The following is a 16,691-nucleotide window of genomic DNA, read 5'->3' as shown; positions in this document are numbered from 1 at the left end:
TCTTTGAGCTCATTTTCTTGCAGACCTTTCATTAGACAAATCAGGTAACACCATCAGTGCTAGTCAATGCTCTAGCGCTGATAATATCACTAGTTGAGTAATGAAACATCTGCAAGAAAATGAGTAAGCTCAGAGAGCACCAAGGACCCCTCATTTCAATCCTGATCTGCAAATATTCTCCTTTATTAAAATCAGAAGAAGGAGAGGATATTTAGAGTTTCTTTCTCGTGCCTTTTCCCAGAGAATTGAGTTCTCTTTTATTTTTCACTGAACAGTTCTCAAATGCTTTTATTAAGTTCATTTTTATGTTCCATTCCAGCAGTAATGCTAAATCCCCCAAAAGGGCCATCTGATTTTATACATCCTTGTTTTTCACAGCCGTGAAGCCCAAGAGGGCAGTACGGCTGCATCCAGCTGAATTGGATGCCCAGTTATGAGGCCACTGCCGCATCCCCGAGGGAGGTTTTGTCTATAATTACGTGGATCGTGTGTACAGGGAGTCCTCGGCTTACAACAATTTGTTCAGTGACCATTCTAAGTTACAACCAGGGGTGGAATTCTACCGGTTTGGACCGGTTCTATAGAACCAGTTGATTTGATTCTGTGCAGTTCGGAGAACTAGCGAATTGTGCTTCTGGCTGGCTCCACCCCTCTCCGCCTGCCCCTCCCCTCCCTGCCCAGTCAGTCCTTATCACGCATGTGCGACATCGCTGATGGCATTCTCCCTCGCCCAGTCACTCCTTAAGGCAGTGGCCCCCAACCTTTTTGTGCGCGGCCTGGTACCGCATCACAAAATCATCCGTGGCCCGGTACCGGCATCACAAAATCATCCGCAGCCCGGCATCAGCACACATGGCAAGGCGAGCCAAGCGACCGGCCAGCCAGCTGTCCCCCGCTTCTCCCACCACCTTCAACTCCTCCTTTGTACCTGTGTCGATGGGCTTCGCGACGGCTTTGCGATGGTCGCTCAGCTCGCCTTGCCATGCGTGCTGAAGGAATCTCGCGCCTTAGTTTTGTTCAAAGCTGCCCCCCACTTCGACGAAACTAAGGCGCGATGATTCTTTCAGCACCCAAACGCCGCTTTCTACCCGAAAAGCTCATCGGAAGCACTTTTTCATCAAAACAAGATGGCGGCGCCCAGCAAATCGCGGCGGCCCGGTAGAAATTGTTCCACGGACCAGTACCGGTCCGGGACCGTGGTTGGGGCCCCTGCCTTAAGGTATTTCTCTTTTCCCCTCTCCCAACAATCAGCTGTTCCGATGATCAGCTGTCTCCCGGGATCTCCCTCAATGTCTTACTGCTTTGCCCAGGAGGATTCCCTGAGGCCCAGGGGGCAAAAAAGGGCATGTGTGTGTGTGTGTGGGGGGGGGTTTGCATGCACCCCCCTGTGCTCCATTTTTTGCCTTCCTGGACCCCAGGGAAGCCTTCTGGGAGCAAAAACGTGTCCCCCCCCCAGGAGGCTTGTCTGAGGCCTAGGAGGCAAAAAAATGGGGGGGGGGGTGCTGCAAAAAAGAAGAAGAAGAAGCCATGCCCACCCAATCACCGGGCCACGCCCACCTAGCCACGCCCACAGAACCAGTTGTTAAAAAATTTGAATCCCGCACCTGGTTACAACAGCACTGAAAAAAAGTGACTTATAACCATTTTTCCCACTTATGATCATTGCAGCATCCTCGGGGTCGTATGTTTTACATTTGGATGCTTGACCACTGACTCACATTTACGACAGTTGCAGTGTCCCGGGGGGGTCACATGATCCCTTTTTGTGCCCTTCTGGCAAGCAAAGTCAAGGGGGGGAAGCCGGATTCACTTAACAACCGTGTGACTGATTTAACAACTGCAGAGATTTACTGAACAACGGGGGCAAGAAAAGTTGTAAAATGCGCAACCTCATTTAACAAATGTGTTCTGACCCAGGATTCGTAGACCGTAATTATTTACACACTTGTTTTATAAACAAAACCTGTTTTATTGCAATGCTGGGAATTGTTTTTATTCCCAGCCGGAATTAATCTCAAACGCCCTCCCAAGATAAGCACACACATTTCAGTTCTGTGAAGTGCTGCCAAAACAGAAGTATCAAATTAACTAGAAAAGAAAACAACTGAAATGCAAGAACAAACAACCAAAGTATAAAGAGCTTCTAGGATGACTCAGAACAAATCAAATGACTTTGCAAAGGTTTCATCACCTTGGCCTGACTTTTATCCCTTATGGGAGGGGCAATCACCTCCAAGCCTTACTCCCGAGTCGCCCCTGCATTGGACGCAGGACCCTCATCCAAGTCCTCTCCGGACTCCCTGACTGGTCCCCGTTCTTCCCCCTTGTCCGATTCCGCTACCATCTGCAACGGCTACCGGTGAACCACAACAAAATGTTTCACGCAGGTCGCAACATGGGACAAAACTCACTTAACAACCTAAGCTCTGGGCTCAATTGTGGTTGTAAGTCAAGGACTACCATATACATTTGCCTCTCTTTTGTCATGTTCTCCTCAGATGCTAAATAAATCAATAAGTATAGGAGGGATTTCTATTGCTTAGAAGCTGAATGGCTCCCAAATCCAGGAATAATTCTCTTCCTAGTACATGTGAACCTGAACTTGGATCAAACTCTGAATGATTGTTTGATTTGTTTATCCCTAATGGTACCTCCTGAAGGTTTCATTGTAGACATGACTTGTTTAAACACCAGCAAACAGAGCTATACAAGTCTATTTACACAATTTATTTGCCTTCAATCATGCCGAACCTCTCCAGAAGGCATAAAAACATAACAATACTTTTCTAAACTTTATAATTCAATAAAAACCGGCTCCAGCTAACCCAGATGAACCACAGTTCCTTACTTGTATTGTTCTGGCTGGTAAAGTTTAAGGCACCCAAAGTGATTTGCAGACGGATGGGTTCTATATTAAACAAGGCAAGTAAATATAAGCGAGCCAGTTTGGTTTAGCGATTAAGAGGCCAGGCTAGAAACGGTGAGTTCTAGTCAATATGTATATACATATACACACATATACATATATACATATACATATACATACACACACATATATGGTTTATTGTATATATACAATAAATCAATGGGTGTGCATCTATGGCGATTCTCAGTCATTCAGGTCATGGTTGTCCCAAAGGTGTTTTTTTTCAAAAGGCAACTCTGAATTTTCTTTCTTTGTTTTTTCCTTGAAGACATTTTGCTTCTCATCCAAAAAGATTCATTGGTTCTAGCAGGATGGTTTGGGAGACGGAAGGTTTAGTTTTGACTTAATTCTTAGTTAGTCAGAAACAAGCCTTCCATCTCCTCCACCAGAACTGAGGAAGCTTCTTGGATGAGAAGCGAAACCTCCTCAAGGAAGAACAAAGAAAGTCCAGAATTGCTTTTTGGAAAAAGCACCTTTGAATCAATGGCTTTGTTTAACGGAACGGCAGCATTTCGAGATATGAGAGATTATGAGGAATAACAAGGTTCCCTGCACATTCTTGAATGAAAGTCAGGTTGGTGCTTTCCTCAAACATTTTATTTTATAGTTTGAGGGAAATCGATTGAATCTGAAGACCTCCAAGATCCCTCCTAAAGGTCTGTTTTTCTGTTAATGGTGGAAAGCATAATGGACGTTTATGAGAAAGATAGAAAGCTGGAGGATCCAAAAGATTCCGAGATCTTTGGCAAAACAATTCCCAGGTCTTTTTTCAAACCTTGTCTTTGATGCTGTGAGAAGAGCCGAGGGCCAGGAGAAACTCCACCACCTCCAGGTGTCCCTTCTCGGCAGCCAGATGAAGGGCTGTCCTGCCCACCTACAAGGAGAGAAAGAGAGGGGAGAAAAAGAGGGAAGGGAGAGGAAGAGAAAACCAGGCGGTGAAAACTGCAGAAAATTGGATTTGGGTACAGGTAGCCCTCGACTTATGACCGTAACTAAGCCCAAAATGTATGTCACTAAGTGAGACATTTGTTAAATGAGTTTTACCCCATCTTATGACTTTTCTTGCCACAGTTGTTAAGCGAATCATTGCAGTTGTTAAGTTAGTAACATGTCTGTTAAGTGAATCTGGCTTCCCCATTGACTTGTCGGAAGGTCGCAAAAGGGGATCACACTGCAGCCGTCATAGATAGGAACCAGTTGCCAAGCATCAGAATTTTGATCATGTGACCATGAAGACGCTGCAATGGTTGTTATGTGTGAAAAACGGTCATAAGTCACTTTTTGCAGTGCCGTTGTAACTTTGAACAATCACTAAAAAAAACCTTTTGCATTATCTGCTGTCATGCCCTTGTTAGAGTTGGACTCTGAGGGAGAGGAGGAACAGCCCACAGGGAGCGGAGGTGTGGCTCCAGAGGTTGTGGAGGAGGCTGGGGAAGGGCAGAGGCCGCTGGGCAGTCAGAGGAAGAACCAGGCCCATCCCCTCTTCATCCTAGGACACGCAGGGAAGAATGGAGAAGGCAACAACTTGGCTTATGAGAGAGGAAGTGGCCATGATCCTCCTCATTGGTTGCAGCTGGGGAGAATAGTATATAAGAGAGACGGTTAAAACACAGCTGTTGCCAGAAGCAAAGTGTGTTTTATTTTGGGCTGAAGTTATCTTGGTTGGCATCCTTCCAACAGACTGTGCCTTATCTCCTTGAAGTTGGTAATTACTTATCCTGGTCTGTTGTGGAAATTCTTTCATTGTAGTTTGTTTTAGTGTTTTATTTCACCTCTATCTGCTCATTAAGTTCGGACTGTATTGCTTTCTTTTGAAGACTATTTTTGAGTAAGTTTTATCTCCACCTGAGAATTATTGAACGGTGGGGCCAAGTTGGAGGCATTAAAGGACATTTATTTATGTTTTGGATTTTGTTATGTTTGTGTTACACTCTGGGTCATCACATCTACATTTAACATTCATGCCAATGAAAGACAATAAAATGGGCTTGGAGGAATTCTGCTGCAAGAGGCTTGCACTCAGAACAAAAAATTATCAATGGATTCAATGCTGATCGTTTCATTTTAGCTTTGGTTCTGGATAAGAGTACTTGGCTTCAGATATCATGGGCAGTCCATCGCTGGAGGTTTTTAAGAGGAGATTTATCTGAAATGGTATAGGGTCTCCTACTTGAGCAGAAGGTTGGATTACAACAGTGTTCGCCAACTAGTGGGCTGGGGACCACTGGTGGTCCGCGAGAAAATTTTGGTGGTCCACAGAGAAATGTCACCCCCAAAGCACCTCCCAAAACAATTAATCTGGGCTGCACAGGAACACAAGGCTTGCGTTGCTTGCATTGTGAACAACACTTGACCCACATGCCTCACCTGGCCACTGGGTTGCTTCTTTCCACTTCTTTCTTTTTCTGCTTTTGGCTGCATGCAAGGAAAGCAGCAAAAGTCTTTCTTTCTCTCCCCCAAACCCCGCCAGAAATGAGTCTTTGAGACCCTGCAAGGCATCCCGCTCCAAGAGGGTACACCGGAAAAGACTCATTTCTGGCAGAGTTTGGGGGAGAAAGACTTCTGCTTCTACTGCTTCCCTTGCTACTTTCCTTGCATGAAGCCAAAAGTCTCTCTCACTCTCTCTCTACCTGAGAATGGAGCTGGAGCTGCAATCCCAAATAGAGAATGATTGATCGGTAGGAAAACGGGGTGGTGAATTTTCCTGCAGACTTTTTTGGGGGATTTTCCCAGGGTCTCTGATCCGCGGGATTTAAAATTATGAGTTTGGTGGTCCCTGAAGTCCAAAAGGTTGGTGACTAGAAGAACTCTAAAGTCACTTTCAGATTTTATTCTGTTCTGTTTTGTTCTGTTCTGTTCTGTTCTCCTCTGCTCTATTGATAAAAGAGGAAAAGTTGGTCTGCTAGTTTTCAAACTTTCTAGCCTCAGAGATTCTTTCCACATTGGGAAACTAAAACCTCTAGTATATTGTGAGATTGTGTTGAAAGAGTTGGTGTTTTTATTAAAATGATCAAAGCAGCATCACACCATTATGGTGCAAACATTGTCTTTTCTTGTACTTCATACATAAAAAGGCTGCAGTGTAGCAGTCATGACCGCAATGCTGTTTGGTCATTGTGCACTCATCGTAGATGCAACTTTGGCAAAACATTCTGGGAAACTCTTTCTGGCATGCTGTCAATTATGAGCCCCTGCTCAGCCATTTGGACCCACCATTTGGAGGCTGACTTAGGACACATTTAGCAACACTGCCCTGTGGCAAAGCATCAAATGAAACAATCTATGGAAAGCGATTCTTTTGGTCTGATGGGGCCTTCTGGAATTTTGAGAAGGTGTTGAAGGTGCTCTCAGAAAATGGCCACCAAGGAAGACACAACCAGTTACAAAGTTGGAAGTGAACAGAAATATCCATCTGGTTTCATATTGGAATCTCCAAACTACATAATCCCTATTTTATAATTAAATCCTGGTTTAACAAATAAAATGTCTTATTGGGCAAGTAATCTGTTGGAGGAGGAGGAGGAGGAGGAGGAGGAGGAGGAGGAGAAGGAGAAGAAATGGAGGAGAAGGAGGAGAAAGAGGAGGAGAAAGAAAGAAAAAGAAAGAAAGAAAGAAAGAAAGAGAGAGAAAGAAAGAAAGAAAGAAAGAAAGAAAGAAAGAAAGAAAGAAAGAAAGAAAGAAAAAGAAGGAGGAGAAGAAACAGGAGGAGGAGAGAAGGAAAAGGAGAAGGAGGAGAAGAGGAAGAAGAAATGGAGGAGGAGGAGAAAGAAAGAAAGAAGAAACAGGAGAAGGAAAAGAGGAAGAAGGAGGAGGAGAAGGAGAAGAAAAAGAAAGAAAGAAAGAAAGAAAGAAAGAAAGAAAGAAAGAAAGAAAGAAAGAAAGAAAGAAAGAAAGAAAGAAAGAAAGAAGAAACAGGAGGAGGAAGAGGAGGAGGAGAGAAGGAAGAAGAAGAAGAAGAAGAAGAAGAAGAAGAAGAAGAAGAAGAAGAAGAAGAAGAAGAAGAAGAAGAAGAAGAAGAAGAAGAAGAAGAAGAAGAAGAAGAAGAAGAAGAAGAAGAATCTTTAAGTACATTAGAACTTAAAGGCACCATGTTGGGGATCCCAGAACAATTCATGGACCCGGGGAAAGGGAGACTACACATAGCCTAAAGGTTTACCTTATCTCTCTTTTCCAGCCGCACATCTTCCAGATCTTCCACGATGAACTTCATCACCTTGAGATGACCCCTTTGGGCAGCACAGTGTAGGAGGTTGTGGCCATTCTGAAAAAAATAAGGATGAGGGATTCAAGGTGTGGAGGAATAAATCAGCCACCTGCCCCATCTTGGTCTTCAGGTCCCAGGTAATGCCACCGTTCAAAGCTAGGACCTCTAAGCAGGAATGTCCTAGGAGAAGATCATAAAAGTCAAGATGGGGGATATGATTGTAAGGTTGAGGCCCCACCCCCTTGTAATGCTGGCAAAAAGGGGGTGGAGTTTGAATCATGTAATTGCAGCAGACATTTTAACTTTTTTAAAAAAATCTCCATCTCTCCCTCACCCCCTGTCTTTCTAAGGTCGCTGCCTCTAGAATCAGTTGCACCCCTAACTGAATGGTCTTGTCCTAAGGGGAAGGTCAAAACATGCTTTCCAAGATTGAGGTTTTAGAAGAAAGCAGCTGTCCATTTCTTTTTAAATTAGTTCCTTCCCCCATGTGTGAAATTTCACTGCCTGTTGCCAAGCAAATGAAAAGCTGCCATGAAAGAAGCACTTTTTTTCTATGCTTTGCAACTGTCAGCTCATATTTGATTCCTTCTGAGTTAGCATTGATCAAAACATGCACAGGGTTGCATTGCTGGTTCCATACAGTATTGTGGGATGAAAACAATTCTAAGCTCTCCAACATATGTGTCTTGAATGCCCCAGCCCCCAAACTGTCTTCCCTGAAACTACCTTTAAAGTAATTTCCTCATATTTCAGCTGGGTGTTGTCTCAAAGCTACTTGAATCAACCCAGTCCATCTCCTATTGCTCTCTTTCACTGAGAATGTAGATCCACCCTACTTGTGTTCAAAATAGTTCTAAAACACTTGGCTTTTTTCCCAGATCTTGGGTTGCATTTGTGTTTGATTGTCTTTAATGGCTGTTTTCCTTCTGGCATATTTTTTGTATGGTTGTTTTTATTTTATGCTGTAAATGTATGGGGGAGATGAGTGGCTTTCTCCCCTTCTCAATAAATATATTATGTGAACAGCCACTATTTCTCTAATAGACCTGGCTGAATATGTTGCATGAACTTTTCACATCCAGAAGACGCTGTTAGGGATACACCCTAGCAGAATGTGCACGGCAGTCAGGCAGGCAGGCAAATACGTGAGATAAACGTTTTTGTAGCTTACACTCAGTAAAACAGATACACTGTGCTAGTTAAATAGTTTATTCCAGTAAGAGTTTTATCATAGTCAAACAGTCCATATATCATTCACTAGTTCAGTCCGTTTGGGGATTATTCAGTTGCAAAGTCCAGTGTCGATAAAGAGGTCAGTAAACTTACAAATATCAGTCCAGTAATATATCTCCTCGCAGTAGAGATATAAAACAGTCAAACCTCTTTTCTTCCTTCGACGTTCAAGAACTCAGCAGCAGGGAACACGCAGTTATCAAACCATCAATCCAGCATAGTCAGCAATCCAGCATGTTCTCTTGCTCCCTCTTATGCCGGTTTTACAACTGCACCCAAAATTACCTGCTTTGCAGTTTAAAGTGACACACACTTAAACTTACTATCATAGTTTATATATATTATTTTACCTTACTTACGTTAGGTAACCTTGTTATTCCTAACAGACGCAATATATTTTTTCTGCAGATCTTGATGGCATAGGAGCCAGGTGCTCCCAATTTTATTGATGCCACCATGACAGAATGTGCATTGTGTCCGCAAAATACCAGTTTCCCCCTCTCATAATATCACTGTCCTGTTGCATGGAAGTATGCTAAGAAGGGAATTTGCATCTCAATGCTGTGATTGCCTCCTTCGGATATCCATGTTCTTGCGTTCATTTCTTCCTATGGAGTCCATAGAAAGTTTGTCAGTCGAGACCCCCAATCCAGAAAAAAACTACCCTACCTTATTTACACAGTTGACTTTAGCACCAGCATTGACCAGGACCTGAAGGACACGTAAATGACCAAACCAAGACGACAGAAGAAGTGCACTCATCCCAAACTGGAAAACAGGAAGATGAGAAAAGGAAAGTTAGAACATAGAATCATAGGGTTGGAAGGGACCTCAAAATCTTTTAGTCCAACTCCCTGCTCAAGGCAGCAGACCTTATACCAGAGGTGGTATATTCAGCAGGTTCTGACCAGTTCTGGAGAACTGGTAGCGGAAATTTTGAGTAGTTCAGAGAACCGCCAAATATCACCTCTGACTGGCCCTGCCCCCATCTATTCTCTGCCTTCCGAGTCTCAGCTGATCGGAGTCCCAGCTGATTGGCTGGGTCTTCTTTGGTTGCCCTGCACAGGAGAACAGAGCTGGAAAGCAGGTTAGTGGGGTGAGGAGGGAATGGAGATTTTACAGTATCCTTCCTCTGCCACGCCCACCAAGCCACGCCCAGAGAACCAGTAGTAAAAAAAATTGAATCCCACCCCTGCCTTATACCATCCTGGTTAAATGGTTGTCCTCTCTATTTTTGAAAACCTCCAGTGATGGAGCACCCACAGCTTCTAGAGGCAGACTGTTCCACTGGTTAATTGTTCTCACTGTCAGGAATTTTCTCCTTAGTTCTAAATTGGGTCTTTCTTTAATAAGTTTCCACCTGTTACTTCTTATTTTTTAATTTTTTATTTATACATTTTTTCTTTAATTAACATGTGCTTAGTAAAACAGTGTATTGTCTGAGTCAATTTGGTTATACTAAGTAATACTAATAACGGTGATAATATTGGTAATTATAGTAATAATACTATTTATTTATAATATAATCTTTCTTCATTTACTTATACATAGTAATAATCTTTTGTCTTCTAATTTCTCCCCCTTTTATCTAGCCACTGATAAAACAAATCCCATGTTAAAAAATATTCTGTTTGTTCCTTATCCTTTATTTTGAATGTCAATCTATCCATCTCCGCACAATCTAATATCTTACCCCTGTTACTTCTTGTCCTGTCCTCCTGTGATTTGGAAGACAAGTCCACCCCCTCTTCTCTGTGACAGCCCCTCAAGCACTGGAAAACAGTTATCATGTTCGCCCGCCCCCCAATCCTTCTCTTCAATAGGCTAGACATAACAGATAACAGATAGAGTTGAAAGGGACCTTGTAGGTCATCTAGTCCAGCCCCCCACCCAAGCGGGAGACCCTACACCATTTCTGACAGAGGGCAGTCCAATCTCTTCTTGAAAGCCTCTAGTGATGAAGCTCCCACAACTTTCAAAGACAACTTCTGTTCCATTGGTTGATCATTCTCACTGTCAGAAAATTTCTTCTTATTTCCAGGTTAAATCTCTCCTTGTTCAGTTTCCATCCATTATTCCTTGTCTGGCCTACAGGCGCTTTAGAAAATAGCTTGACCCCTTCCTCCTCTCTGTGGCAGCCCCTCAAATATTGGAAGACCGCTATCATGTCTCCCTTGGTCCTTCTCTTCCCTAGACTAGCCATGCCCAGCTCCTGTAAACGTTCTTCATATGCCTTAGTCTTCAGTCCCCTAATAATCCCCATTGCTCTTCTCTGTACTTTTTCTAGAGTCTCAACATCTTTTTTATAATGTGGTGAACAAAACTGGAAGCAGTACTCTAGGTGTGGTCTTACTAAGGCTTTATACATACTTAGCTCCCTTAACTATTTATTATTTGATTTAAACATCAGATTCTATATCATCTTTCTTGCTTTTCAGCAACAAAGATTTATCCTGGGCCAAAGAAGCAAAAAGTCAACATCTTGATTTCTGTAGAAACTTACAGTGTTAAAGGAATGCAAATGACAAGATAATCCCATTTTCCTCTACACCCTAAAAGTCAATAAAACGAGCCTTTGGAATGAAAGAGCATGAAAATAAGCTGACGGAGGTTCTGGCACTTTTTTTTCCAAAAAGGATTGCTTCAAAATAGTCATGACTTTAAAAATGGACTCTCCTAGCTTCTCAAACATTGAAAAGTGTTTGAGAAGCTAGGGAAAAAAAATCTCTGAATTTAAGTGACACTTTTTGGTAAGAAGAAAAAGGGAAAAATAAATGTTTATATTTTTTCCCCATTTTTTTCAGTGTGTACATCTTGCTTTCTTTGCTGTCCTGTCTCGCAATCGGTGTTCATTGGCATGAAAGCAGGTGTTCAATATTCCCAGAACCACTTGGTGGAAGTTTTGATTACAACAAATCAATGCTCTTTGGAAAAAGACAATTTAATCCAATCTGATGGCTGAGAAACTAAGTAGCTATAATGCAGCAGCAGATTATGAAAAATGAAAGAAGGGAAAAACAGTCCAGTTTATTCTAAGGATGCTTTTTCCAAAAGCTAACTGAACTTTCTTAGAGCCCTTCCCTTTTTTCCCCCTTTGAAAACATTTTGCTTCTTCCCCGAGAAGCTTCCTCAGTTTTAACTGATGGTGGGGATTGGAAGGATTTAGAAGCGAAAAGTTTTCGAAGGAAAACAAAAAAGTCCGATGGGACAACCATAACCTGGATGATTGCGAATCTCCATAGATGAACAGTCTACTGTGCTATCTGAATGGTCCAAAGTTCTGTGAAGAATCTTGTTTCCCCCTCAAATAAAGACCCCTTGGGACCCCGGGTTAAAGAGGTGCAAATGGAAAGTAAAGTAACTTCAACTGAGTGTGAATGAAAGCATCCATACAGGAATGGAATGACATTGTGTGCCGTGTTGCTATTGTGCAAATGATGAAAATTACACAACATACATCATTTGCAGGGTGATGTCATTTGCATGATGACGTCACTCTATGATACCTGCTGTGGATATGGGCTAGTGTGTTATAAGCAGAGCCCCCGCCCCCCAAATAGGTAAAGATAAAGGTTCCCCTCACACATAGGTGCTAGTCGTTTCCAGCTCTAGGGGGCAATGCTCATCTCCGTTTCAAAGCTGAATAGCCGGCGCTGTCCGAAGACGTCTCCATGGTCATGTGGCCAGCATGACTAAACACCGAAGGCGCATGGAATGGTGTTACCTTCCCACCAAAGGGGTCCCCATTTTTCTACTTGCATTTTTTTTGCACGCTTTCGAACTGCTAGGTTGGCAGAAGCTGGGACAAGTAACGGGAGCTCACTCCTTTATGTGGCACTATGGATTCGAACCGTCGAACAGCCAACCTTTTCTGATTGACACGCTCAACATCTTAGCCACTGAGCCGCCTTGTCCATTCCCCGTCCCAATATGCAACTGTAAATAAAGACATGTTACTCATTGTGTTCGAGCTAGTAAACAAAGCATGGCAAAAAAGCTCACACTGTCTTCACCATTCACGGAGGCTTCGTGTTCCAGGAGAAGGCGGACTGCCTGTTCATGGCCAGCTCCTGCAGCCCAGTGAAGAGCGGTCCTGTCTATCTGGAAAGAAAGAGAAATTAAGCCAGGAGAGCAACTGTGTTCCCCTTGTTTGTCTCTGTCAAAGTTGCGCAAGTCTAAAGTCAACTGCATTCTTTTCTTCGTTGGCTTAGTCCTTCTGTCAACAGACAGGCTCCTAAGGAGCAAGCTAAAAGAGACTGCCTGAGCCTGGATCACCACATGGTGACCTTGCCAATGCCAAGTGTCTATGGAGATTTTCAGTCATCCAGGTCATGGTTGTCCCAAAGGTGCTTTATCAAAAGGACTTTGTTTTTCCTTGAAGATAGTTCATTTCTCCTCCATGAACTGAAGAAGCTTCTTGAATGAGAAGTGAAAAATCTTCAAGGAAAAACAAAGTTTAGTTGCCCCTTGAAAAAGCATTATTGGGAACTTACCAGTCCCCCCGCCCGCCCCAGTCTCTGCTCCTATCCAACTGAGACAAATTAGAAGCACTCAGTAGTAACACTGGTTGATCTGAAAGAGCCCTGGAATTTACAAAGGCAGGAACCTGATGGGAACTTCTGAGCCACATCTATCTCTTGGTTGTCTTTTGTTAGGGGCAGCGTATGTGGACTGTAAATCCGTGCATGACCACTAGGTAGTAGCAATGAGATGCAGACCATATCTCTTGGCTCCCACCTAGTGGCTGATCAGCTATCTGCAGTCCTGAGATGAAAACCATGATCTTATAATGCAAGTCCATGGGAAGACATTTTTACAACCAGACTTATATTCCACTTGTTTGTGGATAGGACTGCTTTGGAAAGGAAAGGGGTCATCTTGTTTCTTCTCAAAGCTTTAGTGCTACCCTCCTCATTATTTCCTGGATCTAGCAATAGTTACCAGATCCTGGTGCTTTATTAATTGTCAGTTAACCAGTGGAACAGCTTGCCTTCAGAAGCTGAGGGAGCTTCATCACTGGAAGTTTTTAAGAAGACAGATGGACAGCCATCTGTCTGAAATGGTATATGGTCTCCTGCTTGAGCAGGGGGCTGGACTAGAAGACCTCCAAGGTCCCTTCCAGCTCTATTCCGATTGATTAAAACACCTGGGATAGGAGACCAGCAATCTCTCAATAGGATTGGCCTCCTCCGTTTATTCTTCCCACCTCTTTTTTCATGCCATCCCAACTTGCCAAAGTGCATTCCACAAGTAACACAAAGCATCACACTTCAGGATTTAAATTTTGAGAAACAGGGACACAGAGAGGTACAAATCTTTGCCAAATAACCCCGTTCTATACCTCCCGCACCCAGTTAAAATACCCACGTTATTCTTTGCTTTGACATCCACCCCTCTCTTGATCAGCTTGATCATGGACGCCGTGTCGTTTTGTTTGGCCGCATCGTGGAACATCTTCTCCGAAAGGAGCACTTGAGAGAAGGAAAGGGCTTGTTAAAGATTGTTAAAATTATAAAGTGAAAATTCGGGGGAGGGAGGGTTTGTGGGGTTGGATGCAGAGCAGAGGGTCAGCACAGATCTCTTTCAGTCTTAATTCTTAACAACCGCCTTACTTAGCAAGAGTCTAGTCCCCATTGTAGGAATAAGTCTATAATATTTAACTCTACGTTATATTGCTATAACGTCTTGCCTGTCAACGACTTCTTCAGCTTCAACCACAATAATATATGGCCAAACAACCGATACAAGTTCAAGGTAAACCGCTTCAAACTCAATTGCAGAAAATATGACTTTAGGAACAGAGTGGTCAATGCCCGGAAGGCCCTACCCAACTCCATTGTTACAGCCTCAACCCAAGGGTGGGATTCTACCGGTTCTGTCCACCTCTGTAGATACAGTTGCTTTGAAAAGTAGCAGATATAGAGCATACATAGAACCGGTTCTATGTCTGCTGCTGTTTTGGCCCACCCGCCTGGGCTCTTACCTGAGCTTTATTTTCCGCTTTTTCAACCGCAGCTCCTTTGCGTGACACAGCTGCAGTTGAAAAAGCGGGAAAAAAAGAGTTTTTCCAACCACTGCGCACTTGCACGCAGCGCTGCTCAGCAAGTCGTAAATTGCACTCGTGCGACTCACGTGCGACGCAGAGCAACAGAACTGGTAGTTATACCAGTCGGATCCCATCCCTGCCTCAACCCCTCGCAGCTTCAACCTCAAACTGCCTTCCATGGACCTCACCTCATTCCTAAGAGGTCCTTAAAGGGGCCGTGCATAAGCGCACCGGCGTGCCTACCATCCCTGTCTTATTGTCCCCATTTATCTGTATTTACTTCCTTTGTTCTTGTTTACGTTCATACTTATACTTGTTATCTTGTACATGTTTGACAAACGAATAAAATAAAAAAATAAAATAAGGTTGATGTTTCCTTTGCTGCTTTCACAGGAGGGAAAATTGCAGCATACAAGAAAAAGTATAACAAAACTAGCTGGTTCCCTGTGCTTCGTGATGAAACTTTGGGATCGGGCTATGAAGGAGAAATTTGGTTCACCATCCATTGGCTCAGTGGTGGTCGGTGACTGAAACACATAAGGGAATATGGCCCCCAACCGCCTTCAGTCCAGAAGCAAGTTCCAGAGGTGGAAGGTGTAGACATTTTGGTGAGGTACCGACGTTTAGTACTGTAAGGAGCCCCAGGCTGCTCCTGAGGAAGGAGTGAAATGTCTGGCGGTTTGAACTGAGGTAACGGAACGTGAGGCAACTGGCAGTTGGAACAGAGTTCTTTTCAGGTGGGGACGGGGAGCAGAACTCCTTAGCATCAGAGCGTGTTAATAATAATATAGCAAATATTAATGCTCTGATGGTCATTTCGAAAAATCCTTTCTTAGTGAGCACCTAGAAGCCAAATTTCAGGTTTGTAGGCTTTACAGTTCTGGAGATTTTGTGATGATGCCTGAGTGGTATTTAGCTTTTATATATATATAAAATATAAGAATCATAGAATCATATATATCAGGAAATAAATGCAGAAATATGATCCACTATGTAATTTCTCCCTTTTTCCCTTTCTGGAGAAAGAACTGTTTTTGTTTTTGTTTTTGCTTTATTTATTTATTTATCTATCTATCAAGCCATTATAAGATAATAGGTATAAGTATAAATATAGTTATGAACACATGAAATGGATACATATAAGAAAAATAAAAAGAAACAATAGGACAGGGATGGCAGGAACGTTGGTGCGCTTATGCACGCCCCCTACAGACCTCTTAGGAAAGGGGTGAGGTCAATAGTAGAAAGTCTAAGGTTAAAGTTTTGGGGGGTTGGGGGAGAATCCATAGAGTCAGGTAGAGTGTTCCAGACATCAACCACTCTGTTTCTGAAGTCGTATTTCCTGCAATCAAGTTTGGTGTGGTTTACCTTGACTTTGTATCTATTATGTGCTCTTGTATTGTTATGGTTGAAGCTGAAATATTCATTGACAGGTAGGACATTGCAGTGTATGATTTTATATACTATACTTAGATCGGACCAAAGGCGGTGTAGTTCTAGGTTTTCTAGGTCTAGAATTTCAAGTCTGGTGGCATAAGGTATTCAGCGACAAGTAGAGGAGTGGAGAACTCTTCTTGTGAAATATTTCTGGACTTTCTCAACCGTGTTAATATCAGATATGTAATGTGGGTTATATGACTCATTGCTGAGTACAGTCGAACAACGCTATAATAAGTCACATTTTTAAGAGACGTACAAATGGGCTGTGTGTTTCTTTGTTTTGTGGTGACTTTCTAGTCTAAAAGTCCCTCAGAGTCACCTTGAATAGTGAGATGGGTGGCATACAGGTAGACCTTGATGTACGGCCATGACTGGACCCCAAATTTCTGTTGCTAAGCAAGATAGTTGTTAAGTGAGTTTTGCCCCATTTTACAACCATTCTTGTTAAGTGAATCACTGTGGTCATGAAGTTAGTCCCACGGTTGTTAAGTGAATCTGGCTTGGTTGTCAGAAGGTCACAAAAGGGGATGACATGAGCCAGGGACACTGCAACTGTCATAAATACGAGTCAGTTGCCAAGCCTCTGAATTTTGATCACGTGACCATGGGGGGGCTGCAATGGTCATAAGTGTGAAAAAACTGGTCATTTTTTTTAGTGCTGCTGTAACCTCATAAGCTGAGGACTACCTGGCTGTATAAATGTAATAATGTAACATAATAAATAAATAAAATCTGAAATATTCTTGGGCGATCAGGATATAGATCTACTATCGCTCCCTTTTCTCCTCCTCCTTCCTAAACCAACAACAACCACAAGACCTAGAATCTGGTGAGACTGGCAG

The 16,691-nt window shown here is 43.0% G+C and overlaps 1 protein-coding gene across 3 annotated transcripts in view; it reads right to left on the bottom strand.

Annotated features, from left to right (window-relative positions):
* ANKDD1A (ankyrin repeat and death domain containing 1A) overlaps nt 1-16,691 on the bottom strand; it is a 36,624-nt gene that overhangs the window by 18,648 nt on the left and 1,285 nt on the right. For 2 of the 3 annotated variants that reach the window (XM_087972831.1, XM_087972830.1), the window contains exons 2-6: nt 13,731-13,834; nt 12,366-12,464; nt 9,033-9,131; nt 7,083-7,187; nt 3,702-3,800 (exon numbers count right to left, since the gene is read on the bottom strand). In XM_087972831.1, coding sequence (XP_087828957.1) covers nt 3,702-3,800; nt 7,083-7,187; nt 9,033-9,131; nt 12,366-12,464; nt 13,731-13,834 — 506 coding nt within the window. Of the gene's footprint in view, nt 1-3,701; nt 3,801-7,082; nt 7,188-9,032; nt 9,132-12,365; nt 12,465-13,730; nt 13,835-16,691 lie in introns of those variants that run through there. The other variant, XM_087972832.1, reaches the window with a different exon arrangement.

This window comes from Notechis scutatus, chromosome 11 (genome assembly GCF_049901735.1).
Source record: "Notechis scutatus isolate UNSWTSFEM ecotype Mainland chromosome 11, rNotScu1.2, whole genome shotgun sequence".
Taxonomy (NCBI): Eukaryota; Metazoa; Chordata; class Lepidosauria; order Squamata; family Elapidae; genus Notechis; species Notechis scutatus.
The sequence above is the reverse complement of the archived record's forward strand: the minus strand, read 5'-3'. Positions and strand labels throughout refer to the sequence as shown.